At 39.9% G+C, this 26,678-nt stretch overlaps 3 protein-coding genes and 1 long non-coding RNA gene across 15 annotated transcripts in view; 2 read left to right on the top strand and 2 right to left on the bottom strand.

Moving 5' to 3' along the window:
- The first annotated feature begins 423 nt into the window (after positions 1-423).
- On the top strand, positions 424-4,747 carry LOC111254278 (lysophospholipase D GDPD1-like). Of its 4 annotated transcripts, none has more exons than XM_022814950.2 (9): positions 424-582; positions 1,353-1,544; positions 1,836-1,942; positions 2,341-2,415; positions 2,626-2,741; positions 2,949-3,099; positions 3,447-3,595; positions 3,783-3,888; positions 3,970-4,747. In XM_022814950.2, exons 2-9 carry the CDS (start codon positions 1,376-1,378, stop codon positions 4,126-4,128), a joined length of 1,032 nt encoding a protein of 343 aa, XP_022670685.1. In that variant the 5' UTR covers positions 424-582; positions 1,353-1,375; the 3' UTR covers positions 4,129-4,747. The 4 variants fall into 4 exon arrangements, with proteins under 4 accessions (XP_022670685.1, XP_086831207.1, XP_086831206.1 ...); XM_086975081.1 differs by lacking the exon at positions 424-582 and adding an exon at positions 605-681; XM_086975080.1 differs by lacking the exon at positions 424-582 and adding an exon at positions 1,097-1,121.
- Positions 4,748-9,068: 4,321 nt separating this feature from the next.
- On the top strand, positions 9,069-11,625 carry LOC147754685 (uncharacterized). Of its 2 annotated transcripts, XR_015317277.1 has the most exons (4): positions 9,069-9,205; positions 10,202-10,448; positions 11,041-11,136; positions 11,486-11,625. It is a non-coding gene; the product is annotated as an uncharacterized LOC147754685 (long non-coding RNA). The 2 variants fall into 2 exon arrangements; XR_015317278.1 differs by lacking the exon at positions 11,041-11,136 and having other exon boundaries at positions 11,486-11,609.
- On the bottom strand, positions 9,194-11,727 carry LOC111254279 (galactosylgalactosylxylosylprotein 3-beta-glucuronosyltransferase P-like). The gene is made up of 2 exons (XM_022814954.2): positions 11,467-11,727; positions 9,194-10,591 (listed from the first exon to the last, which is right to left on the bottom strand). The coding sequence occupies exons 1-2, from the start codon at positions 11,725-11,727 to the stop codon at positions 9,941-9,943; spliced, it is 912 nt and encodes a 303-aa protein (XP_022670689.1). The 3' UTR covers positions 9,194-9,940.
- A 7,598-nt stretch (positions 11,728-19,325) lies between these two features.
- The window catches only part of LOC111254275 (putative nuclear hormone receptor HR38), a 35,263-nt gene continuing 27,910 nt past the window's right edge, over positions 19,326-26,678 (bottom strand). For 7 of the 8 annotated variants that reach the window (XM_022814925.2, XM_086975071.1, XM_022814924.2 and 4 more), the window contains 4 exons: positions 26,085-26,470; positions 24,844-25,911; positions 24,233-24,638; positions 19,326-24,087 (listed from right to left, as the gene is read on the bottom strand). In XM_022814925.2, the coding sequence (XP_022670660.1) occupies positions 23,831-24,087; positions 24,233-24,638; positions 24,844-25,911; positions 26,085-26,470 (2,117 nt within the window). In that variant the 3' untranslated portion in view covers positions 19,326-23,830. The remainder of the gene's footprint in view (positions 24,088-24,232; positions 24,639-24,843; positions 25,912-26,084; positions 26,471-26,678) is intronic. The other variant, XR_015317272.1, reaches the window with a different exon arrangement.

Raw genomic sequence — 26,678 nt, 5'->3', positions numbered from 1 at the left:
TAATAAAAGATAATAAATTATATAATCTTTATTTGTTTCAGTACTCCGTCCAAAAGGCCGACCTGAAACTAAATTCAAGCGTAAGCGCTCTATTATCTCATTTTTTTTTTAACATTCGTAAAGATCGCTGCTCCTTGAGGTTGTATTACTACATTAAATCCTCTCTGCACAGACTTCCCTTGAATCGTATTATGTTGCATCATATGTAATATATTAATCACCAGAGAGTCGTGGGTATCGACCGCGAAATCGCGTCTGTTACCCGTCACGACAGCACAACGAACGTTTTTCATTATTTTCAATTCTTCCTAATTCGAATTGCACGTTTGGTCCTACTCGCTCCTGCTATCGTCCGTTCGGTGCATACAGCCGGGAGAGATATTTAGACTAGTCATAGCATGCTGGGCCGTTTCACGTGTGGCATATCCTGCACGATATGCACGTTGTGTCAAGTTATCGCGTGAACAGGTGCAATGGCAATAGAAGTATGTTTTATATATTAAATCTACTACCAAGTGCGTATAGAGGCCATATTAGTTGAATTTGTGACAGCAGCGTAACGGGTTACTGGTCACGCAACAGGTAGGAGAAACTAGCGCAGAAAAAAACATACGATCGCATTCATTCTAATATTACTATAGCTGACAGGATGCGTTGGACCGGCGTTAGGGAATGCAAAAAGTTAGCTTCGTGTTTATGCTGGCATGCTTTCCAAATTTATATTATTTTATCACGCTATTGGAGTTTGTTGTCATTCGAAAGGAGCCTTTGCGCTTGATAATGTCCAATTGCTGCGTATGACGTACAGTAAAACGTCTCGATGAGTGTCCGGCTATTATCCGTTTACACAAAATATTCACATGTAATCAGTAAAAATAGGCTTAAAATGGCACATTATAAATGTATCTAATGTTCAACGGATGGAAAGTTTAATAAACCCTTCAAATAGATTTTAGGAGGCAGGGGCCAATGCACGAAATACAGCGAAAGGACCTCGCTTCTTTCGAACAGTAAACGGCATTGACAACGTCGGATTCAGCAAGTGGTTTCCGGAAAGAAACGTGAAAGTCATAATGTCTCCTGCCATAAGTTGTGTCCTTAGGTGCAATTAATGGGGCAAAGTGAGAGTCATGGATCAATTGTTTGTTAAATGTACATTGGGCTATACCTATCAATGGCCGTTACAGCGTATCGCTATAAGATGAACTGGATAACCACGGTTCCACGCGAAATAAATAGATAAGAAAAACGAGGTAATAGCCTGTAATAGGGTAAGTTTTCAACTCCATGACTTAGCTTTTCGTGAAACACTGATTGTGGCGCTCGTAGGCATCACCTTGTATTTTTTGCAGGGCCAACAAACTGCTGTTATACGATGGAGTCGGAAACCTTGGTTGCTAAAGGATCGGCACTAGGATGCTGTTGCTGGGTCATGCTGGGGCTCACCTACATATTCGTGTCAATCGTTTTGCTCAAAAATCCGTCAATTCTACATAAGAAAAAGAAACCTAAGTTCACATGTGTCCACATCAGTCATCGTGGAGGTGAGTCCACATCTAAATGGCACATATGCGTATGTTCTAGCATGTGCTTGAAACTTGAATACATGGCAAAATATGCGATTCTTCGGAATGAGTAAAAACTCAGTTATCTAATTTGTGAGTCTGAAGGCCACGAAATCGAAAGACGCTGGTCCTTGAGCTTAGTGCCTGTACAATAGTGGCCAGTTAACTTACGTGAAGTTTGTTAGAACTTTGTGTATAAACAGCTGTTAGCTGAATAGTGCAGCACAGCCGAGCTACTGGTCGATGTTTCATTTCTCTGTCATATTTTAGGTGCCTTCGAACGACTGGAGAATACAATGGAAGCATTCGAGCATGCGGTACATGACTGCGGCACGGATATGCTTGAGATTGATGTCCACCTCACCCTAGATAAACAGGTTCAATGTTTATTTCAGCTACCTGAAGACGACCCAGAATTGTCCACAACCATATCGTATTGTTGCTACTGTTATTTATAATTGCATTTCATTGCCGGGTGCATTGTGAATTTAGCCCGTTCGTTTGAAGTAATCACATATAGGGGGGTATAATCATATATAGGGTTCGACCCCGTAAGTAACAGTCGAAATTCGTCGACTTCATCCAAATACTGACGATACAATTACGCAGCTACGATAGAGTCACCGTATAAAAGATGTCTCGTTAGTATATATAGTTTTCGGATATATCTAATTTACTTTTCTTCGAATTCTTCCCTTCTAAATATGCGTCGAGATGTTGAACTTTAGTTCATGATAATTATGTTCTTACCTGATAATAATTCTTCTTGTTACAGGTAGTCGTTAATCATGATCTTTCGCTCCTCCGAACAACCGGTATTGATAAGAATATTAACCAGCTCAACTATAAGGTAACATATAAGGTCTAACATATCAAGCTTACATCATTTCCTAATAAAATTTTAGCGAACTGGTGTTTTGCTCAGTCGTCAATTAAGCTTACTTAGATAAAAGTGGTTTTGCGTTCTCTTTTAAATGGATACTTTTATCAGGCCACAGTTATTTGTGTCCTGCGCCTTGTGACATGAATCCTAAATAGTCTCCTGATTATTTTTTTGTAGGACTTTCCACCACTTTGCTCGTCATTGGATGTTGAATTTATGGACGGTAAACCCTGCAATCCGATGCGCGAGGGTATTGACCGGCGGATTCCACTTCTGAGGGATGTCTTTGAACGGTTGGTATAGTCCAACAGGGGAGCCCAGAAGGCCATTAAGTTACTAACTTAGAAATGATTTTCAAATCACAAAAGTGCAAGCGTCGTTAAGGATGTAACGGTCAAAAGAAGGCCACAGGTCACAAATACGCACGTATATCATGTCGATTAAATTACGCTTACGTAAGAATGGATTTTCACAATATAATTGACCTTTACCCTATTCAGATTCCCAACCATTCCCATGAACATCGACATCAAAGACAACGACGATGAGTTAATCGAAGCGGTCCATTCGCTCATCGAGGAGTTCGGTCGGCAGGAGCTCACTGTGTGGGGAAATATTTCCTATACCGTCACGCAAAAGTGCTACAAACGGGTACGCGCTAATCTTGGCGATGCTTTGCTTTGCGCCAATCTAATCCTACTCTCCCAGCCCTCGTGCAACGCAGAGCGGAACACTAACTACAAGTAGAAATAGTCCGCAAATACAAATAGTGTTCGCAGCGTTTTTGTATCATTCTTCTAGAATATGTCGACATTTGTTCAAGCAAGTCGTAGTTAAATTTAAATTACTAGCCGGAAAAAATAATCACGCTCTACGTAGTCGTACGTACGTACGCACGTACGTGAGCAGAAGGCCGCTTTGGAAACTATAGTCCGCTCTCAGTAGATCCTTTAAAGTTATCCTTATTCTAATCATACTGCGCTGTACGCACGTTCCAGAATCCGTCTATTCCGATTTTTTTTTCGGCCGCGCGCGTTGCTTTACTTGCGTTTTTTGCTTGGACGGGACTACTTCCATTTGTTCCACTTCGTGAAACTTGTCTTGCGATACTCCATCCTATAGCACTAGAACGAAACTCTGAATTCAGGTGAGTATAATTACTGCGCCGTAACGTTTCGAAGATGGTTGCATCAGATGGGCGTCATATGATTAATACGTAATGATGAAGAAATCTAAGTAGACCGTGTACCAGAAACTAAACGCGATAGCTTAGGATCATTTATATACATGGGCAAGCTAAGTGACGCCTCGATAATGTCTCACTTCGATTTCAGACAAGCGGCTATTTCCAATCGTCTCTACTGGGTGGCGCTGAAGGTGATTGATCTCATTTTGATGAGGCCATTCATTTTTGATCACCTCAGAAAACGAGGCATTCAGGTGAGCATCGACACAATACTCAATGCAGCTATTTTTATAGTTTTCCACTTAAGCGACGTTCAACTTTGCCGTGTTTTTCAGGTATTTTTTTGGGTGTTCAATGATAAGGAAGGATTTGCCCGCGGCTATGAACTAGGAGCAACCGGAGTTATGACCGACTGCCCAACCCTGCTCCAAACATACCTCAAGCACAATCCGCACATTGTTACTTCCAGAAAACAAGGGGCGAATACCGACTAGATCGATCAGATAACCAATGATACAAACAGTGGTGGATATAGAATAACTTAAAGTATACGGGCAACACAGAAATTTCACCTGCACAGCTGTTTACCTACACGGATCTTTGGAATATAGGATCTTTATAGTGCAACTATGGTATGAGATGGCTGCCACAAGCAAGGGTCGCATTGCGGGAAGAAGCTGTTGTTGAGAAGAATATGTAGATGTCAGATTGTTTCACCTTCTACTAATCGGCTATACCATTTATTTAGGTATGCATGCCTATGTAAGGCCCGAAAATGTCTCCCTCCTAAATGCGTCCGTAACAAGAACAGACTTGTACTGCCTTCTACCTTTTTCTGCTGTCGTTTTGCTGCTGACCTGAGCACGAGCTCTAACAAACTAGTTTGACTCATATTGTTTTTACATACACTAACTACATTTATATTTTAAAAGGTACCTACTTGACAAAACAGTTTACGTCGCGAAAGATGCGACGAAAAACACCCTAGCTCCGAGTTTTCGAAAGTATATTTTTTAAAACCTAATCTATATATCGCGTTATGCAGAGGCTCAGATTATTTGTAGACCTGGTTTTAATAGATGAAAAGAAATAAATGTAGGCTACTGGAGAGAAGCGTTGTCGTTGTGTTCGCAGATGCATGGCGGTATGCACTAATCGAACAGTGGTTATTACAATGTGCATATAGGTACGCTTGAAAAGTAATTATCTGTGCAATAAACATGATTCGTACGCTGTGCGTGCAGCACGGAACTATTAACCGTAGTGGCTGTACGTGGTAAGCTAAATAGGATAGTGCCCCATGAGAGAAAAAGCAAGGTCGTTTTAAACGACTACCATTAGTCCGTTCGTAGACGTTGACTAAAATCCTATTATGTAATCTAGACGCTTTGTAATCTGTAGCACTTGTCAAATCATACCGATCTTCTATACGTATCATCTATAGCACTTTTTTTTATTTGGACGGAGCCTATTTGAGTTCAACGCAAAGTTTTTAGTACCTTTGATTATGGGACTACCATACGGTTCGCGAATGGCATACTGTTCCACCATAAGGGAAAAGTTTTGCATAGGTTAGTACGGCAATATTAAATCATTCAATGAGACATTGGCGTAACATTTTTCAGTTTTTAGAAACTCTGCTATGCGTTCAGAGTACTATTTATTGGTACATAAACCCTAATATCACTGGTAATGGAAGACAGTGTGTGATCTTACAAGTTACCGCGCAGATCTTGTTCGATACCCTCTATAATCACCTTCAGATCCTCTTTGAGTTCCTGCGAGAGTTGATCCGTCGTCGAAAGGCGTCTTTGTTAAAGTGTTTTTTTTTATATTTTTTCAGTGGCCCAGCTTATAACCTGTAAGTGCGTAAAGTAGCTAACCGTTACCTGCATTTTGCAAATTATTCTTTAAGTATAAATGTTTTCAAGAAGGACTGATTACGCTCAAGTGTTGTAAATATTTCATTGGTATATTTTTTGAATCGTTGATTGATACACAAGTATAAGAGCGCAGGTGTTCTCTTTGGGCATGCCCCTGCTCTGTTTTGCCCAGTAACCGGATGGCCTGCTAAACGGTTTTTTATTTACTAGAGCAGATGACGGCCTTTAAGCCATGTAGGCTCGCAGCTGACGCCAGAGAAATCGATAGATGTATAATATAGTGCGTAAATTATAAATCCATATAAATAAAGATAGTTAACTTTCGTGTCTCTTCGTTCAAGTCAGTCGATGACGTCTTTTCGTAAAGCTTCATAAAATTTCGGTTCGTGTAACGGGACTCATATTTACTTGGAACCACCAACAAAAGCTGCATAACAGTGGGTAACGATGCCCAATAAAAATTTGAAGACATTATTCAGAGCAGGGATTTTACAGATCACTTTGGTTTAAATGAGGCGTGTTCTTCTGTCCCCGCTGAACCCTAAAAACCTGACCTCAGTCTACTTAAATTCTACCTTCAAATGATTCGTCAATCTGCCCTAAACATCATTATGTTTCTGAATAGTTTTGCCGAAAATAATATTGTCTAAATGAAGTGTTCTGAATAGATATTCTTGCTGGTAATTTATCTGATTTTCTATCGAAAATCGAAATTAAAACCACACCGAAGTTTCATGGTTAGTAGTTTTCATAATATTTACTTTCATCTAAAGTTACGATTTGCTTAAATAATCGGTCAAGTTGAATACACTTGAAGCAACTGTTGCTGTTGGGGATAAATGAGGACAATTTTTCAAGTTTCCAGTCAAAAACATCGGCGAAAAGTCTGATATTACCATGTTTTACCACAACGGTGGAAGCTGTGCAGCGAAAATGTATTCACACAAATTTTATTTTAGATCGCGTTTCCCATGAATCTGCCAAGCTTTGCTTTTGACGATAATATACAGGTTGGTGTTTAAAACGTGCTCTATGAGTTTTCGATTTTAGTACCAGATAGGCCTTCCCCCTGCTGAAGTATTCCAACTCCAACGAAAATCAACACGCTTTTCAACAAAGAAGCCTTGAAAAAAACAAATGAGGCCGAAAGTTGTGAAGCACTTTAGACGAAGGATCGGCAAAAAATACTTTAACCCTGATAAACATACAAGTATGGTACAAACTGCTTGTAAATTAGTTTCTACTTGGACTAATAAAACCACATAAAAGGAACCGATATCTTCCAGAACTTTTCCGTCATTGATCTGTACCGCCAAGTTAGTTGAACGCTTGAGCATTCTCTTGAGTCCTGGATTTGCCGAAAAGTACTGGATCATCGGCAAAATGGCAGTTGTTCTGAAACTTCATATTCACGAAGTATCGTCGACACCTTAGCCGTTCAATGTGGATAGCCTTAAACGCATGCGGACTAACTTTGTTCAAAACGTTTTCCGGCCTTTTTACAAAATAAGTCATCATCCGTGCCTTCCTATATATCTACGTGTGATCTGTTCAGAAAGTACGTCGATTGCGAAAAACCGGACAGAAAATTATTACAGAAGCACAAGTAACACACGAGCCTTAAATAGGTGTTATGAATTTTACGTAGATATTATCTGTTTAGGTGACTAATGTTGGTTAACGTAATTTATTCTACCGTCAAAGTGTCCTGCTGAATTTTAGAATAAAGAAGTTAGTATTGATAGTTTATATGCGATAGTATTGCGCTCAGTTGGCTACAAATATTGGATTACGCTGTTCTCCTAGAACGGGTGGTGGATAGATAAGTTAATGCCGGTCATTTTTGGGATTATTAGCCACCTGTCACAATCTGTAGTTAGCTTACTCTCATAGAGAAGATGCTATAAACAGCAAATAAATTACCCACAATAGTACATAAGTAAATAGTGGCACTGCAGAATGCACGATAGGCGAATCTAAAAATCTGACGAAGTGATATGTATAATAAGAAACAGAATCACTGTATAGTTAGTTTTTTTCTATTTCAATTTATAGCTTCAGCGGCCAGTTGAAGACCATTATGTCCTTGCTAGGGTATGATCTCATAATGTGGGGAAATCCTACGAAAATACAAAAACAAATTTGTACGTTTAATAATCCCAGGGCGGTCAAAGTGCAACACTTGTTGAAAAGGAATAATTAGGTCTATCGTGGAGAGCAAATGGAAACGCGTTCTTAATAGGCGGATCATTTTTAGACTGCTTTTCTTCTAGTTTACTTTTCATGCGGTACTGCACTATCGAACGGTTGTCAACTTTGTCGAGTTATAATAGTAAAGCCTGGGTTATGACACATGCGCAAGATAGTTCCCATTCAATGCTTATCAGAGTTTTCAGTCGTGTGACGGCCAAATGCCAGATTTTTATACCCCATCGTTTCTTGCTGAATTCAGCGTGGCGTGTTTAGTTAAATCGTAGTTCGTACTCGTCATATCGGTGTTTAAAAGGTTTATAGTACATACCGATCTTGTGCATAAATTATTGTCTTTGCCGAGCAAGTACTGATACCGATGTATTTAAGAGAATTGTATTGGGACTTCGTGACTTTCCTCTGCACGGCATTTGTGTGTAAGATACTTCCTAGCTATGTAGAAATCCTCTGAACTTATTAGGCCTTATTCTAGCGTTATAGAACCTCGCTTTCCATTGTTGCCTACTTCAAGCCGACATTTGGAGCGTACGTTGTACGTGGGACTCAGTTTTCCTGCTCTGAACTGTATAACCAGTTCCTGAAAATGCTGCCAAGTACCGCTTATCTCTTCTTAATTTCACGCACAATCCTTATCTCCTAGCCACCTTTCCTTCACCATGAAAACAGTAAAAAGGCCAATGTCGAAAATGCCGCTATTACCCTCATGGCGTAAGCGCTCCGAAAGCAAATTATTTTTTAATAGCTATTTTAGTTTATTTTTTCTCTAATAATTATTGAAACGATGCCGCAATCCAAAACAGTTTTGAAAGGGAGCCCGCCAAACTTTAAATCCAACGCAATCCAAGTAGCCTTTTTGAAAGATCAATTTATACTGCGCGCTTCGACAGATACCGGGCGTCTGTCTCGTTCCGAGCGAACGAAATAATAACAGGTACAATATTTGTCTCATAATCCAATATATCAATGTCTGACGTGGACAACGTGTATTAGTTTCCTTAATGTTATCGTTACTACCGCAGCAGTATTGCCGCAGAATTGCTCATTGGAATGAAATGTAACCGACCAGTTCTTAATCATCGTACACCTTGCCCGTACCCCTAAACACTATCCGTAATGCTATTAGTGCAAGCTATATATCACTGCATCGCAGAAAAATACCGAATATTGTTTTTCTTCGATGAGCCCACAAATGCGGGACGTACAAACAACCACTGACAGTAGAGCACTGACTGTAAGTAAACAATAAATACTTGCCACGTGCAGATGTGGCTCGTTCTAAATTGAAACGTTCCTATTGATCGACTACATCGTGGAAAACTTTCCGTTTCTACTTCGTAGCGAAGTTCCGGTAGTTTCAGGATCTAAGGCATTCAGTCTGACTTTTATATACGATCTATCAATTATTGTAGAAATTCTTCCCTATGCAACTTTTTACAGATAAGTACAGGCGTACCTAAATACTTCGCTTCTACATCGGGTTAGTTTTTTTTTTTTTTTTGTCTGAATATTAAGTAATGTTGATAAGAAAATTAAAGCGATAATTGAAAACATTAAAAGTTCGTCTTGCAAAAATGGTAATAGGTTCCTTAACTTCACCTTAAAGAACGTTGTAATCAAGATCGATAAAAATCTGGTTGTCAAAAAGCAGTAAGGTTTAGTACTATGGGGCGTTGTCAAGTTCAGAATTACTTTTTGTTACGACCGATACGTAACAGGGCCAAAGGTCGTGTCACGGAAAACAACCCTCTGCAGATTACGGAGAACAATAATAACTCATTAAAGGAAAAATATATGCATTTTAAGAAAGTGCTCTAATCAAACTCATTGAATAAATCCAGTAATCCGAAGCCGTTTCAATCGGACCATAATTTTCAACGTGACACTGAACGAGAAAATATAACAAAAGTTCAAAAATATTTGCTTCAAACACATAATTACAAACTATAATACTATTAACGTTTGTAATTGTATGTTTAATATAATGATATGTAATATATATATATGTATGAAAATATATAAACATAATTTAGAACGCAGCTGTACTCGGCATCCCCAGATTTTCGTTGGGAAAGCACGGGTCGGGTCAGTTATGAGTTTCGTATGGATGAATTGTAAAAAAATGTTTATACTATATAGTACCACATTAACTACATGGGAAATTCATGCTCAACTATTTGAATAATCTACAGTATAACATAGAACTACGTAAGTGTTATCGCGGCACTGGTGAGTATAGTCTAACTAATTCGAATAAATTTGTATTATTGACAAATGGCTTCAGTTTATCAGCCAATGTTATAAGCTTTATGAACGGTCCCCCACTGGTCTTAACGTGCCACGCCAAAATCCTCGTGCAACGGTCAGCCAAAAACTGTATATCTTCTTCTTGAAAATGGAGATCACGTAGGAAATAATCCTCAAGGGCGCCAGTCCTGTATACGAATTTTGCACCTGATCTGAGTAATATTTCTAGGCCGACAGCGAAGCCAGCCATGTCCACCATATATTTGCGCTTTGCTGGATATGGATCGAAAAAGCCTAGAAGGCTGCCGTCCTGATCGATGATTGGCGAGGAGACTCCCGTGCCCGCAATTGTACCAACGGGAAACATCGACACCCGATTCGGATCTGTCTTCCGGATCTCTTCGAAAAGTCGAATATCGTACGCGTTGTCATCGTCGGCAAAATATACAACAGCGGAACGATTGTCGCTGACAATGGTATGGACGTTTTCACGAATCCATCGTAATCCCTCGTTGCGATTAGTTACGCCGCGTCCTTTATATGGTCCGGTTAAATTTCTGGGGGTCCTCTTGGCAAGATGAACGAAGGGGACACTACAAAACTCAAGTAGTTCTGCTATCTGTAATAACATACGAAATCTGTGGCTTGATTTCGGTATCTATCACGTATCGATACTTGGAGCAAAATAGCGATACCTAGTTGCTTAAATGACAATGACGGTTTTTAATGTAACGACAAACCAAGCACTTTATTCAGGCTCAATTATTGGGCACTCAGGCTCCTAATTTTAATAAAACCCAAGATTCGTAACTATAATTGAGAATTAAATGGCCGATCTTGTTGAGCCATTGCCACCGAAGGTCCTGGTCGCCCTCGGGTGGCCGATCGAAGCGGAAAGCATCCATCAAGTTCAAGATATGGTAATGGAGCCTAATAAACCATGCTCGGGCAGTCCTTTCAATCCTAGATTTCTTTGCTGTACAGGTACCAATATACCAGTATGGTGATCTCGAAAAAAGGCAAAATCATATGTATTGATACTGTTTTATTTTGCCTATGGGTTGACAGATATTATAACGCGTAGGCGCAAGGTCTGGGGAATATGGTTGGTGCAAGTAGATGTCTTACTCAGGCTTTTCCACGGTGCCCTCCATAATCGTCCAGGTATTTTTGCCCCGCACTAATATATAATACGCATAATATTTGGGACAAACTTTAGAAAACAGAAAACTGATTATATTTATTAAATATATCCCATACGACTCCCATTTAAGTCCTCTTGAACAGTAGTCGGAATGAACGGAAAAAAACACGACGCTGTGTAATGTTGGTTTTACTTGGTGTCGAAAAATCAATGGAGATTCTATTTAGTTTTACCTAACAATCTGTCCTACAAGGCGCTAGATGCTTTTGCATGGTGCTATCAAACCAAAAAGACAACAAAAACAACAGGTTGTGCTAAACGGCATTTTTTTTTCAATATTATTGACTTACATTTTCAGTTTTATTATAGGCGTCTTCGACAACAACCCAAAAGAGTGATGGGATATGCATCAGTGTATTGCATAAGCGGGTCATATCGGCTATCTGGGTCGGTCGCGGATAAGTTGGTGTTAATACAAGGATGGTCGTAGCCGCGTTTCTGGTTGTCCACATTCGGATTGAATCTGTGAATTGATTTAACAAAAACACATAGATCCCTGCGGACAGCAGCACCAAAACGCATAGCTGTCTCTGACGCCATTGCCCTGCCATCGACTCACGAAAACCTATAACAGCTGTACACGCTCATATGGATTGGATTCAATGTCTGAGACTGATACTGCAAAAAAAACATGACAGAATGTCAGCGCATGCCCGGTCTCTATCAGATATTCTCGACACGCGTTTTACACTAACATACCTCAAGCCAAAACTACACTCAATTGTTGCTCAGCGATTACGGGGTGACACTATTGTAAGATGATTCCATGAAAAAGATGCAGTTCTGAACCTAGCCTACAAAAACGTGGCAAGCGCCGACGTTGCCATTAATGCGGAGCATCCCGTTCTCTGTCTCATGGACAGACAGAGCTTACGTACCGGTGCATGTTCTCAGACAAATCGCAGCCTTAATAGAAGACTATATGATGTATAGGAGTACTTCGAAATCATGATATAAAAAAAAAAAAAGCAATATTTTTTGTGTTTATACATTTACATTGTGGAAGAAGATACGTCTCCGCTTAAACAGCATGATTTTCGTGAGACAAATAGACTAGACTAATTCACCAGTCTATAGGTCTTATGATGTGCCGCATTTTTTGGAAACAAACTCTGGTGAAGTATGTATTATTTATTTGAATGTGTTATTATATAATTTGTATTGGAGAAAGGATATTTGGTGGTTAAAATAATGAATTATATTTACAAGTTTTATATTTTCGTTCCCAATACAAAGCATATAAGAATACTATAAAGGTCTAACAAACAAGTGCACCTTTAACCCTTTGTTCCTTGTGTGCTTGTTGATATTCCTACGAAATAACACAAAGGCTGACTTTGCTATTTTTTTTATTTAATAATACCTAAAAAGTATTTAGTTACTTTGAGTGTACATCTGTGAAATACGGTTACCTTGAAAAACAGGTGAAATACCTTTAATTAGATAGACTCGTTGCCCGTAGCTTCCTCACCGTGAAGTCGGCATATATTTCGACTCACTCTAAACTTCCAATTCAATGAACTGTGAAGGCATAAAACATTTGATGAACCTACAATGACAATAAAGATTCTAGAAAATCTGATTTAGCCTCATGAAGTATTTTAGCGAGGTAGTACGTACTATTTTCTATCCTATCCAAGTGTCAGCAACAAATACTTTTAAGACGTAACTTAACACGTAATATTCTAGATAGGGGCAGTTCTTAAATAATAATACGGAAACGTTTTCCGCTAAATATTTGTATTTCCAGAAGAGCGCTTCGTTTTTTAACAGTTTTAGATTGTCAAAGCCATTGTATTTATCCACTTATTGAGAGGTAGATTCGAAATCGTCACAGTCGCTTAAAAAATTTGCTAAACACGTTTTATAAACGCTAAAATGTTTCAATGTTACTAAAAAAACACAAAGGCAACTCGCTGCTTCTTCGCCGTATTTATCAAACGATACGCTATAGACGAAAGAAGATAGTGTTGTTTCAGGTTAGAAGTGCATCTCGTTATAATCTAACCTAGTGATATATAAACTTTGAAAATTGTCGTTATAGATACAGACACTTTCACACGGTGTTGCCAACATGCTTAAAATAATCAATTTTTTGCCTTTTACTTAGTTGAGTAGGTGTTTTACATACATGATTCAAATGCCTAGGTTTAGGGTCAAACCTAAGCATGAGGTAATTTCGTTTTGTCCTGGCAGCCATATGCAATGCCGAACGACGCTATTGGACGTAAAACTTGAGATATAAAGGCAAACAAAATTCAGCAAAGCCTGACATACGCCCTTCATTTCCTCGGTTGAAGCGCTGGAACTTTTAGCCGCTAGCGTCGAGGTCTATCCATCGTGTTCTAGCTCCATGCGTAAATACAAACTAAAATGGACGAGTATTCCCATTTTAGTTTGTCCACGAAAAGATTTAGATTCAGGCTCCACAGAAATCATCAATAATGAATGATCGAAAGTTATTTCTACGACTGACTTAAGGCGAAAATTTCGAAACCTATCATTTATAGCAGCTTTGTAGTCAAAACGTTAACACGGTCTCCAGTACATCACTAGATTTAAACAAAGTTATTCTCATTAGCTGTAACAGTTATTTATGAGTAAACAGGGTGGAGAAGAACCCCAGTTGATGAAAAGGATTTTATTTTCCATCTGTCCAAGTCATGCCAGTTGTTACTGAAATGCGCGCAGTTACAACGTAACTTCAAACTACAGCGTATCCACTTATCACGGGTCTGGTCTCGTTGGCTGTGTGCTCGATCGCATTAGATCATAACAATAAGGTTAACAATGTTGTAGATTGAGCGCACTTCTTTCGATATTATTTAGAACTTCATTTTGCTTCATTCACGGAACCACAATTTTTGTGACGCTCTATTTTTCCAGTTCCATCAAATTCCACCAAACACTTTATGTTACTAACCGCTAAGAGTATTTACATGTGTTTTCACATAATTGGCCGATTGGATATCTATTTACCTGCTTCACGATGTCTCGCACTAAATATTTGAATGCTCTAGGTGACTAAGCCTTACCAGGGAGAACATCATTGAGTAGCAGAGCGGATCTACTGGAACGTGACAAGCGTGATCGCGCAATTTTTAAAGTCGCTGACGACAGCGGTGACCGGGAGAACATTATCGATAGAATGATACCCTCTGGTAACTTGAGAACAAGCCGAGCTAAACACGTACTATATATTTCATAAACTTAAAACAGTACGTTCATCAAAAAAGAAACTGCTAATCCTGTGCTAGAGCCGACGTCTGCAAAGTGTGTGTTAAGTTTATTATTAACAACCTGACAATATCGGAAATTATAGTCAAAAATATGGGAAATTAGGCGTCGAGATCTTTATAGTTTAGAAGGATTATGCATTTTCGCACAGCGAATTAGTGCCTTTAAGACGCATTATTAAAAAGCCGTAGGGCCATTTTGTATCTAGAGAGACGAGTGCAATAACTTTGATGATGTCTGAGTTTGGAATGCCATAGCCCTGGGCAGAACTTATTTCAACTACAAGTTGAACTCTCAAGCTTAGCCGCAGTAAAGCGTCTAACATACTTATGTTTAAACTGAACTTAAGAGTGTTTGGAAAAGACCGAACAAACATCGACTGCGTCATGGACTAGGACCCAGTTAATATTGCCCATTCAGTTTTTTAAACGAGCCCCCAGAAGGGTTGCTGTACAGCCCAGTCGGGGCTGGCTCTCTCGAAGGTTTGCCTGAAAACGATAACGAATTTTCGTTAAGAATAACAACGAGGGAATAGGGTTCAGACTAAAACCATGCGCTGGAACCTGTCAAGTTTGTTGCGGTTTTGTTCTGAGACGGGCAAATAATTGCGTTAATAACGTGACGTCAATCTCCGACCGTCTCGTCCCGTCGAGAAGAGTTACATTCCAATGGTCTGATAGCAAAAAAGTGAGAACTAAGCAACTGCACCACCGTTATTACGGTAAATCAGGCTAGAAAAGGAAGCAATTGACACTGATGCCTGACAACCGCGATAAAATGTTAGACATTGTACTTTTTCTATTTCTCGCAAACTGAACATGTGAGGCTTGATAAAGTCATGATCAGCCTACGGTAAAACATCCAAAAAAATTTTCCTCCGAGAACAATTTAGTCATAAACTGATTCCAGTTATGCCTCTGCAACATCGATGTCGTGTACTAAACAGCTTAAAAATGTATGATACAATAAACATTAGACATTAATAATTGCCGAGTGACCATTAAATATAAATGTACATAATAATTTACGTTGATTCAAGCATAATAAAAAAAAGTATGACCTTTTAATTACTCTTTCAGTTTTAACGATTATTTGTCTTGAGAAGGTTTTATGAACACCATATTCATATCTACGATAGTAGAACGGTGAAATAAATGGGTTATTTTTCGATGATAGTTTGTTAAAATGTTTTTTTTTTCTATAACTAAAGGCACACAGCGTACCGCCAGACAAAATAGTGTGTCCTGAGATCTGCACTTCCTATCAACCTAAATATTTAAAAACACTAAATTTCATAAAACATTTTCGTGTTCATAGATATTAGGGTAACTTGTGTTTGGACAAAGTGCCCATTTGAGAGCCGTATTCGAAAGTAACTGTTGAAACCTGTATTGGTTATAGGTAAGTTCTAGCCATAATTGGTAGGCAGGGGCAAGAAATCCACTGTGTACCAGGTACCGATTCCGTTGGCAATACGACGGCCCACTAATAACAATTAGCGTCATTTAACAGAAATATCCAAGCTTATCGATAGAGTTTTGCTTTACTGATGATGATTACGTCATAGAAGGTGGGCGAACTAATCTTCAATTTCAAACGTTTGCCCTTGTGACTAGCTGATCGGGGCGGTAACATCCAGTGTGCATCCAAATCCTATAGCATTTCTCGATTTGTTCCTGTGGCGTCTATAACATATAATGCTAAAAGCAATCCACGACCTGAAGCACAAGAGTTGTAGAATTAACTTTAGTTTTTCGTCAAGTGACAAGTTAGGATGATGGTGGGTATACTCCATGCCGCTGATGTATTCGACAAAAACTCATGTCTCCTTAGTGTTATATCTAGAATGGCTCGAATCTTTCGGGCGATGCAAAACCACACAGATAACACATGCCGAGCCTTAGACACATGCTTGCTTACTAGTTTATCTATAAGGGTGGCTAGTTTTTTTTTTTTTCTTATTTGTTACTCTTTCAATCGTTTGTTAAATCTCTAACTGTGTCATAAAACAGTTAAGATTTGTACGCGACTGTTTACCAAAGACAAGTTGTACCCCAACGTGGCTTTCTGTGAGTGAAGTGATCGCTTGATCTCCATTTTCAAGTTTTCTGCAAGTTTTCCAAACGTGAAAATTTAATTTACCTACATCGCTGTAACTAAACTTTATCGGAGGTCAAAAAGGTCACTAGTACCTGCTGTACGCTTCAACATGTGATCAGCAATGCTTGTGATGGTCCTGAACTTTTATGGTTATATCAACTGTTTCACAATGAGCACGTGTTGAGATTGTTGGATCGGGATCCACACGCTTTCTTACCACTGCGATGCTATGGCTTGTCCATGGTCTACCAACCCGACCTAATCTGCAGGCGAATGTCTTGATGAGATTTTCACTCAACAAGAATTGTGCCATATTTGCGGAGAGTCACCATAATCAACTGCGCATCTCAATACCAGTCATCAAAATCGATAATACATTTTTATGAAATGGGCGCCAGCGATGCTTTACACACCCTGTGCTAAGAAAGTCTGCCCCTCTAGACAGTATTAATCATCGTCATAAACAAAACTTTAAGTCCTATTTTTAAAATGACGACCACGAATGAATAGATCATGATTAAGGTTGTATAATTTGTCCTTACGCAGGAAACATGCCGTAGTTAATAATGAAACGCAGTTAAATTTCATATTCTGCTGTTATTTCACTGCTTGTGTGTCCTTCATCGACTTTATGGCTTCTACTTTTTTTCCTTTTAATTTAAAGTTTGTTCTGTCACCAATCGGGGACTTTGGTTTCACAGTCAATTGTTTCCCTCCGGCACCTGTCTGGGCTAGTCTACAATGTTATTGCATAGGATTTTTCAATTATCATCATTGTGAGCTCTTATGCCATCGTGCCTATGGTTACACAACTCTTTCTCTTTACGATACATTCGCTGTGCACTAAATGATGCTCACTTTGTTTCAATATATATTTAGACGCGCACGATTTAGGATATATTTTTATTAAACGTTGTTTATTTCAATGTATATATATAGACACTTATATACAGCCCTTACCTTTCCTATAACGTCAATGCTGTTTGATATTTGCACGCTCATTTCTCTACTCTACATACATTATACAAATATTTAATTTGGCCGGCAACAAAATACTAATTATGGCCATCACTGCTCAAAATTATGATGACTAGTGTGAGTATTGTCAACAAATTCTCATTAACGGAAAAGTATTACGGAAAACTATAATTAATTAATTATATTAATAATTGACTAGATAGTTCACCAATTTCTGTACCTATTATTATCGGTGGCCTCAGGCAACCAGGCCATTTTAGGGGTACTAATAAATTCGAGGTCTGATCTAACGTTCTCAGGGACCCTTTAGCTTGGTGAACATCCGCGAAATTTGTAGGCATTGAGATGTCGGCAATCGAGTGCCTTACAGCTTCCGCCCCTTGGACAAAATCTTGTATGTATCTTGCTCATGTCAAACAGAGAATTCGCTAGTGGTTTTTACTTGTTTCCGACTATCTCTCTATTTCTCTTATGGACGCAATCGGTGTAAATGCGCCACACTCATCCTGTATGTATATACCCTCGTATAAGTGAATACGTTCCCGTCCACCTTTAGAATCAGCAGATGCAACGAAGTATGAAAGAGAAACAAACCTGTTGAGATCTTCTGATAGAAATAGGACCCCTTTGGACAACATACTTGTAACCGGAAGATCAGCGTTACCGTTTCAATTGTTCCGAACTAGAAAACTCTAGAATTGGCCAACGACTGCGGCAAGGTCCCTCTTTCTGCACTCTCGACGTTCTAGCATACCGAACATACTTAACAAAACTATCATCAATATCACAGACAGAAACGTTATTTGTTTATTTTGTTTTATTAATTTGTGTACTAATCGAGTAAATGCTGTGCATTAATAAAGTTATCAACTTGCGGAGTTAGATATAAAACTATATAAATTACAGCATCAACATATATATTTTAAGGACTAACGAAATAAGGCTTCGTGGTGTAACTTATCTAAATACACCATATATATATATATATATATATATATATGAAGGATAAACTGCAAAGGCAATTATACTACTGTAACAGAGTAATAACAATCAGTACAACAAATGTACTGCATCACAATCATTATTGGTCATGTGGTCGTATCGATATATATATATGGCAAATATCCATATGAATAGTTCATATATATATGTGTAAAGTAACAGTACAATGGTGTTCTGTACTTTTCCTTTCCTATATCCAATTATACATTCTATCGTAGTGCTATCGTTCTGGTCATTATCACTTTTACAGTAATGTTGTTACTTTAAGAAGTCGTCTAAAATCTTCCAGTCCTATAGCTTCCCTCTTAGCTTCTATTTTCCTTCTTTGCTTAGCCCTCCGTCTTCATCTCATTTTCTACTCATTTCAATGTTTCTTGGTCCAATCTAACCCTGCATTCGTGTTTCCGCCTCTTGCCTCAAAGGGTCTCTCTCTCTCTCTCTCTCTCTCAATATATATATCTATATGTATATATATATATATATATATATATATATATATATATATGTATAGAATGTCTCTGAGTCCGCCTAGCAACTTCACAAATCTTAGTCAGTGATAAACAGGTTTTTTTTATGTGATCTTTATTTTTTGATAGCCATAGGTACTGTTAACGTTATTAGCATGATTAATCTCATTGCTAGCTTTCTAGCTCATTGATGCGCTCCTGTTAACGACTGGGTATGACAAAAGATTGATTACATGTATATATATATTCTCTTGAAGATCGACATAACGTCCACTGCTATATCTATTAGTATGGATATTATTTGTTGTTATCACTATTATCTTGCTTCATTCATTAGATAAAAGCGTCGCAAACGTCCAGCGATGGCTGCGGCTGAACTACAAGCGTGAACTTCTTACATGGTTGGCTTTTTCTTTTTTTTTTTTTAAATTTTTTTCTTACTACTAAGAACTACCGAGTATTGATCCGTGTTGATATCTACACACAGTACACTTTTATGTAAACATTACATATAATATACACCAGATTGACAGCTTTCTAGGGATACGAACTTTTCGAATTTAGCTTCGTCCGCCTACGTACTCCTGTCTCTGTAAAGCATGCAATTTTGCAAACCGCTGAAAATACTAAATTAAACTTCGTAAGAAGTTATTTTATTGAACACTACAGATTATGTCACAGTCAACATTGGTGAGAGATCGGCAGTAACTTGAATACGGATCACGTCTTACTAGTTTGTACCGGCAAGGTTTCAGTGAGGATCGAATACGAGAATGTAGTGTTATTATTATTGTCAAACAAACATATGTAGGCATATGTCTCCACGTTTGAATCCAATTTGTCAGTAAGTAACCTATGCTGATATATATATATATACGTATACCTAGTGTCTCCAATGGCGCGTACAGCGGTCATCACGATCTGCAAAGTAAAATGGGTAGCCCATCGGTCTTATTCCTGACGTGCTCACGGCAAGTACTCTTAGTACTTTTATTAAATTAACTACTCTTCTTAGTACCAGCATTTACGATTAGCCAGTATTTATTATGGGTGACCTGATTTCAGACCATATATATACATGTAAATATATAAAATGATTACTATTATCATTGCTAATAATGACCAAGTAGCAACAAAGTTAGGCCAGTAGCAAGCTGAGCCTGGCTACTCAGCTTTGCCAATTATCGATCGTCTGCTCGTTATCTCTTCATTTGAAAAAGAAAGCGCACGATTTGTACATTACGTTAGATGTACAATAGACGTTCAGTGCTTATCATGCCATTCAGGGCTTAGAAAGTGTTTACTCCACCAAACGACTATTAGGAAAATTAAAATACCAATGTCGTATCCGTTAGAACAACTAATAATGGAACCCTTTACTGGTATCGAATGGAATTAATCGAATAATATTAAAATGAAGGAAGTCGAAGGCCACCATCAACCCTATAATAAATGGGTGAAGATGGGCCTCTCTATGCACGGCCTTGTCGAGAAATACTTGGAACAAAAAAGCGACGTGATGCTTTTATCGCTATGAAATATTACTGCACGCAATACAGTATAGCAAGAGACAATATGACAATCTATATGTGGCAATTAAATGTCTAAATAGCGTTTCTTCCATCCCCATCGAGCGATAAGTTTACGTTAACACCTCGTTACGTTAGTGTACGTGTCAAGCGAGTATAAGTGGAAACGTTTGTGTTAAGGAATCGTATAGCTCCGTACGTACGTTGTCGATTACGCGACAACTTCCATTAGGGACTTGTATGCGCTATATACGTATATATATATATATATATATGAAGAGGAGTTATGCAACGTTTCCTTCTAATGCGATGGATCGGAAAAATAGTCTTTAGACCGACAGCCAGCTCATATCACACTTTTTTTATTCACTACCAGCCTCTGTGTACGTTACTATCTATTATCTCGTCATCTTCTGATAATGGGCGAGCAATCGGTCATCAACGCAAGCTATCTATTAAAATAAGAGTATCACATATGCAACTTACAATATCATCGTAAACTCTCACTTTCATTCACAAGACACTTGCGCCTGTTCTGACGTCGTATTTTACGCACTGCGATGCGTCTATCTATGGGGTTCGACTGTGATACACTTTTATTGTAGCGTATGGCGATCTATGAGCAAACGAAGCACAACGTCGGCTAACTAGACTTCGGATGGTAGTGGTCTCAACAATGACTTGCTAACATTACGATGATATTGCTTGATTGGGTGTATTTATCACACTCGGTATACTCAGGTCCAGAATAGCTACGCTAAGCTCAGCAGCGCCATTACCTCTCCCTAAATCAATCTAAATGGCTTTTTTAACTTCGCAATCATACCGTGCTAACTGCGTCAAATCTGTCATTGTTTTGTGTCTAGTAAAACACATTCTATTTGGCTGGTATGGGGGAAAGTCATGGTCACCGCCTGCTTTTCCTTTCTTTGCGGATCGGCTAGATACATAGAATTGCTGCTAGTGTTATTATGTTTCTCTTGCTGTGTGTTTCTTTTTTTGTTGGACGGATGAGACGCGGCGAAAGTACAATTCATCGTTGGTAGCACTAAATGCCAACGTGCAATTGTCGTCCTTTTTACTGTTATCATCGGGTGGCTTATAAATAAGCCTGCCATCTATTGCCATCTCTGATGTGCATCTGTATCGACCTCGGAACTTCAGATACTGAGCCTAGAACAGATTCACATGTTAATCAATACGCTAGCATATCGACCGTTCCCAGAAATTTTACCCAACTGCTACATTAAAACTAGCAGAAACTCAACGAGGAGAGAGACGAGTGTCCGCGTGATCCGGTGGGGCAAAACATCTAAGAAAATGGCGCGAGCCTGTTATGACTGGGCGAAACATTCAACTGTCAGCTAAAAATTATAAAGGGCAACTTAACAACTGCTAACATAGTTTTTATTACTGTTAAAAACCAGTTTGTAGATGGCAAAATACAAGTCAACAATCTTTCTCTAGTAGCACTAGTGAAGCTGGGGTAACTATCAGCAGCGGCTTACATTTAATGTTACATACTGAATAAATGTGTACAGGATGGATAAACGTTGTGCTAGCTAAGATTATTTTTCATAACGATGACATTCATACTACATAAAAAGATAACTGCAGTAATTATTTGAAGATAGATAAGGCCGTCACCTTAATAAATTAACTACATAACTGCTGAATATCAGACGTGATTGAATGCAACTGTCGTTATCATAATATAATAAATATCAGATCCGTCCGTATATTAATTGAATATTTAGATAGATAGATATATAGATAGATAGATAGATAGATAGATAGGATATTACGTACTGATGATAGACGGCTGATAGAGGGACCAAATATATTTTAGGACGAGCAAACAAGCTGTAGTCCCACGAAAATCATATATATGATATATAATTATATGTACTTGTATATATGATGCACCGTAAGGCTATATAGAAATATTGTTTTTACCTGAATGGGGTGGATGCCTAGCAGTTTACATATGAATGTACTTTAGTCTGTTGTAACAAGTCGATAGCACTTATTGTTGCTACTGTTAGTACCATTGATGTTTTTTTAGATATGATACCCCATTTTTAAGCAGAGGGGAACAGCGTGTGCTCAATAGGCTAAATATTTAAGTGCTATTATGAAGTTCTTCTTTTGCCATATATAGCTAGACATAATACACGACATAGCTATTATACATTAGAAATATATTGTGATATGGTTGGGACACACTAATTCTAGGGTAAAACTTCTCTATGGAGCATTCTCTGCGAGCCCCGCAACAATTTCTGTTTCGTGTACTTCGTCCGTTTGTGCGTTTGTCTGTCTGACGTGTCTCTGTTTATGTATCCGATTTGTCTGCCCGATCAATTTCTTGGGTTATGCTTCCCTCTAAAGCAATATTTTTTCAATTTTTTTCACGCTACAGGAAAACTAAGTACGCTGAGTATACTTGAGCAGTTTCGAGTAATCAGATCAACTGAAAAAGAACTAAAGCAATTATTATACTTTGTTTCCAGCCGACTTTTTTAAAATATATTTTCCTTTTGATTTTAACTATCTTGTCTGAACACTGTACATTTTATGCTCTTTTTTTTTTGTTTTTTTTTAATCAAATTTCCAATTATGCCGCCAACACATGCTTCGGTTACAAAATCACGAATTATCAAGAAGTACTATTTTGTTTTGAATCTGACCGCTCGTAAATTTTTACCCAGTCTCAGAGTTAAGAGATCGGCGTCTGTATGTTTCTGCTTTAATTGAAGTTGGTATGTTTAATGGCTTGTTATTTTAGTCAATATTATTCCGGTTGCATCAGGATCTGGAGCTGCTACGCCATGTCCACAGGCGGCGTAGCGAAATGTTTTTGCTGCCCTGTATGGTTGGGCCCTGGAAGAGGAGCAAAAGGCTTGTCAGCGCCTGGCACCAGCTGAGGGCTTCGCATTAAAAGGTCGCTCAGTGCGTTCAGTTGTGCTGTGTTTAATACGCAACGCGACCTGAAGGACGTGTACGCCTTCAAAGCGGTGTAGGGCCCTGAATGTGGCGGCTTACAGACTCGCGGAAGGGCAAGTACTCACCGCGTACAGACAAACGCTAGCGCTTCCATCAATTTCGAATGCGCATTGCGCAGCCCGGGACATGGCTTTTGAATACGTCGGTGACCAGGCGGCCAGGCCTGGTGCACATATTCAAAACTAATATATTCTTCGTTTTTAATTCGCATATCGTTTGCGTGTATGTCGATTGTTGAGAGAGGACTGCGGAGCGACGCCGGAGAACACTCCGGCGCCCGCAGGCAGTACAAGGTTGAATATCCAAGGTCGGCGCAGGCCTACCACCTGTGTGGCCTAGAATGGTAGTGTTGTCAAGAACAAGCTCTCGATGAGCGGTGGCGTAGGCACCAATTCCTCGTGGTTCAGGTAGAAAATCCTTTGCAAGCCCTGCTCGGAGATACTGCGCAAGTCAGGAAGTTTTGCCAACAGCCTCGAGAAAATGTGCGGGTTTTGTTTCGCCTGAGCGTTGTAGGTCAAGTGCTCCCGCAGGGAGCCTATCATGTTCATCTGGAGCTGTTCCACTTTCTCTGGTTCCTTCAAACCGGGCCGATCTGCAAACAAAATAGAAAAGAAAGCTGAAAGAGACAGCTAGTGTACAGCCACAGGGGGTGAATTAAGAAGAATTGTTCAAACGGAACATTTAGCCGACAAGTAAAAACCTCTTCGTTTGGACACGGGGATTCAGACATTGCTTACCGTTTCCAGTAACGACAATTGCCGCAAAGCAAGCCAAAGCGGGCACGTCGATATCCAGCTGTTCGAGGAAGTTAGCAAATTCCGTGATTGGAAGAAGCCAATTTCCTAGGTCGCGTTTAGCCTGCGAACGATGCAAGACGGTGCCGTTGCATAGTGTCACCTGTTCACAACGCTGTTCACCCTCTAGTCCGTTCCGTACCATGCGGAAGGCCACACGTAATGCAAAGAGCTCGAGAATAGACGAGGTGAACAGGAGCTCTCGATCCTCTTGAATGAGATCCGAGAATCCGGGGATCCGTTCAATAAAACGACGAATAGTTTCGATCGATGAAGTTAACAGATCGTAGAAGCGGCGAGCTTCTTCTGGTGTACGAGGAAAGTCCTCTTGGTTATTAATAACCTGATACTGCACCACACAAATGATTGAAACAGAGCGTGTTAGAGCTTAAGGTAGGTAAAACCCCAGTTAATAAATAACAGCAGTCAACCTCCGGATAAGGGTAACAAGTTACATTCGTTAGGTCAATTGAGCTAACCAATATATTACGAAAGGCGTGCAATATAATGATAATTCGTGCCAGATAAAGGAAGACCTTAATTTAATAGCCTACCACACTGAAGTCCCGATTGCTCATGTCAGGAGAGGTATCAAGATGCGCCTGAAGCAGCTGGCTAATAAGACTGGCAGGTGATGAGGGTGACACTGACACTGCGCTGGGCCCCGCTGATGTTGGAGACATTGCGGGTAAACTCAGCTTGGGCTTGGAGGGAAGGCGTCCTCGGCGGCCTTTGAGGCTATCCGTACGGACGACTTCCTTAACCATCCCAACGGCCAGACACTTTTGGAACCTGCAAGACTGGCAGCGGTTCCTTCTTTTCTTGTCAACGGTGCATTTTTTGTCATTGAGACACACGTACTTATTGTTCTTTTGTACCGTGCGCTTGAAGAAGCCCTTACAGCCTTCGCAAGTGCGAACGCCGTAGTGCTGACAGGCCGCGCTGTCGCCACAGACCGCGCACAGCAACGACGGAGTCGGCTTCTTTTTCAGCTGTTGCGGATGAGGCTGTTGCTGTTGTTGGCCATGTTGACCCACAATGGGTCCTGAGGCCGACGATGCTGGTGATGGAGTCGAACCTCGACGGGATGATGTGGCGGTTTCGTGAAGAGGCGAACTCATCGAAACTGTCGAAGCGAAGGATGACCGGCGTGACCAGGTTGGACTAGGACTCGGCATCGGACTAGGGATGGCGTATGGCGGCGTCATTGGGGGTGGCGGGGTTGCATCTCCACTGAACGACTTAACGCTCGAACCAGAACTAAATGACGTATTGTCTGAGCTATAACCAGGCACGGAGTGACGAGGCTTGTTAAATCCCGATGAGGTTCCGGACGAACCAAAATCGTTTTGCAAACTGGAGCTTGATGTTGGCATATCTGGGCTAGTAGCAACAAACAGATCGGGATCTTCGAATTTAAACGAGAAGTCCGCCCCCTCAGGGCAATTGCTTCTGAACCCTGATGGAGAATAAGTCTCCTCAAAGCTCGGGAGCTGGATGTCCATGTGGGAGTTTGACTCTGAGCTCGGCATAATGAGTGGCTGACTAATACTAGTAACAGTAGCAGAAGGAGCATCACTACTAGTTCCTGCACCAGGATTCTGGCTAGTGTTCGAAGGCTCCTGTAATGAAGATTGCCACAGATAGCATAGATTAGTTATATTTTGCTCGATTAACCTACGTCAGGGCGTCACGTGCTTACAACGAGCATCATTCATAAACTTAACCTTAATTTTTCGCAGCATCTTTTTCACGATTCCTATTCTATTCCATATTTACTCGCCTAACTACGAACCTGGAACATTTCGAAGAATGTGCTCTCGTTCGTTAGAAATTCAAGGGCCGTTTGATTAATTTTTAGGTCCTCTTCGCTGACAAAGTTTGCCAGATCGGCCTCAACGTCGAGGTGATCACACACGAAGGGCTGCTGCGGCGGCTGCGAGAGCGAGCACTGCGGGACAAACGGCGAGTTATTCGCGTGGATCGACTTCTCTATAAGAAGCATGGTGCCCTTCGAGGGACGCGGAAATAACGTAGAGAGGCTATTTTGGCGACTGGAATGAACCGAGTTCGGATATAGAGCCACTCCGACCCCAAGCCCAACGCCAACATCAACTCCGGGCACCGCCGAGATTACCGACGACAAGAGTGCGTTCGTCTTGTACGCCGTCGGTTGGAGATCTGTGAGCAGGAGAAAGCCAGACGAAAAAAGAAAAAGTGTGAAAAAAATGATGAGCTTCCCAACGCGTCTCATGTAAGGTTCTTACATGCTATGGCTAGTGATTTTTATTGATACAAGTGTGCGTAGACCTATTACGGCTTGTATCTGTATTTTACAACTATGATAGAGCAACTGCTCACCTAAATGGCTACGCCTTGATATTAGATT

This window comes from Varroa destructor, unplaced genomic scaffold (assembly GCF_002443255.2).
Source record: "Varroa destructor unplaced genomic scaffold, Vdes_3.0 BEIS01000007.1, whole genome shotgun sequence".
NCBI lineage: Eukaryota > Metazoa > Arthropoda > Arachnida > Mesostigmata > Varroidae > Varroa > Varroa destructor.
Note: the sequence above shows the minus strand (reverse complement) of the source record. Positions and strands in the feature narration are given on the sequence as shown.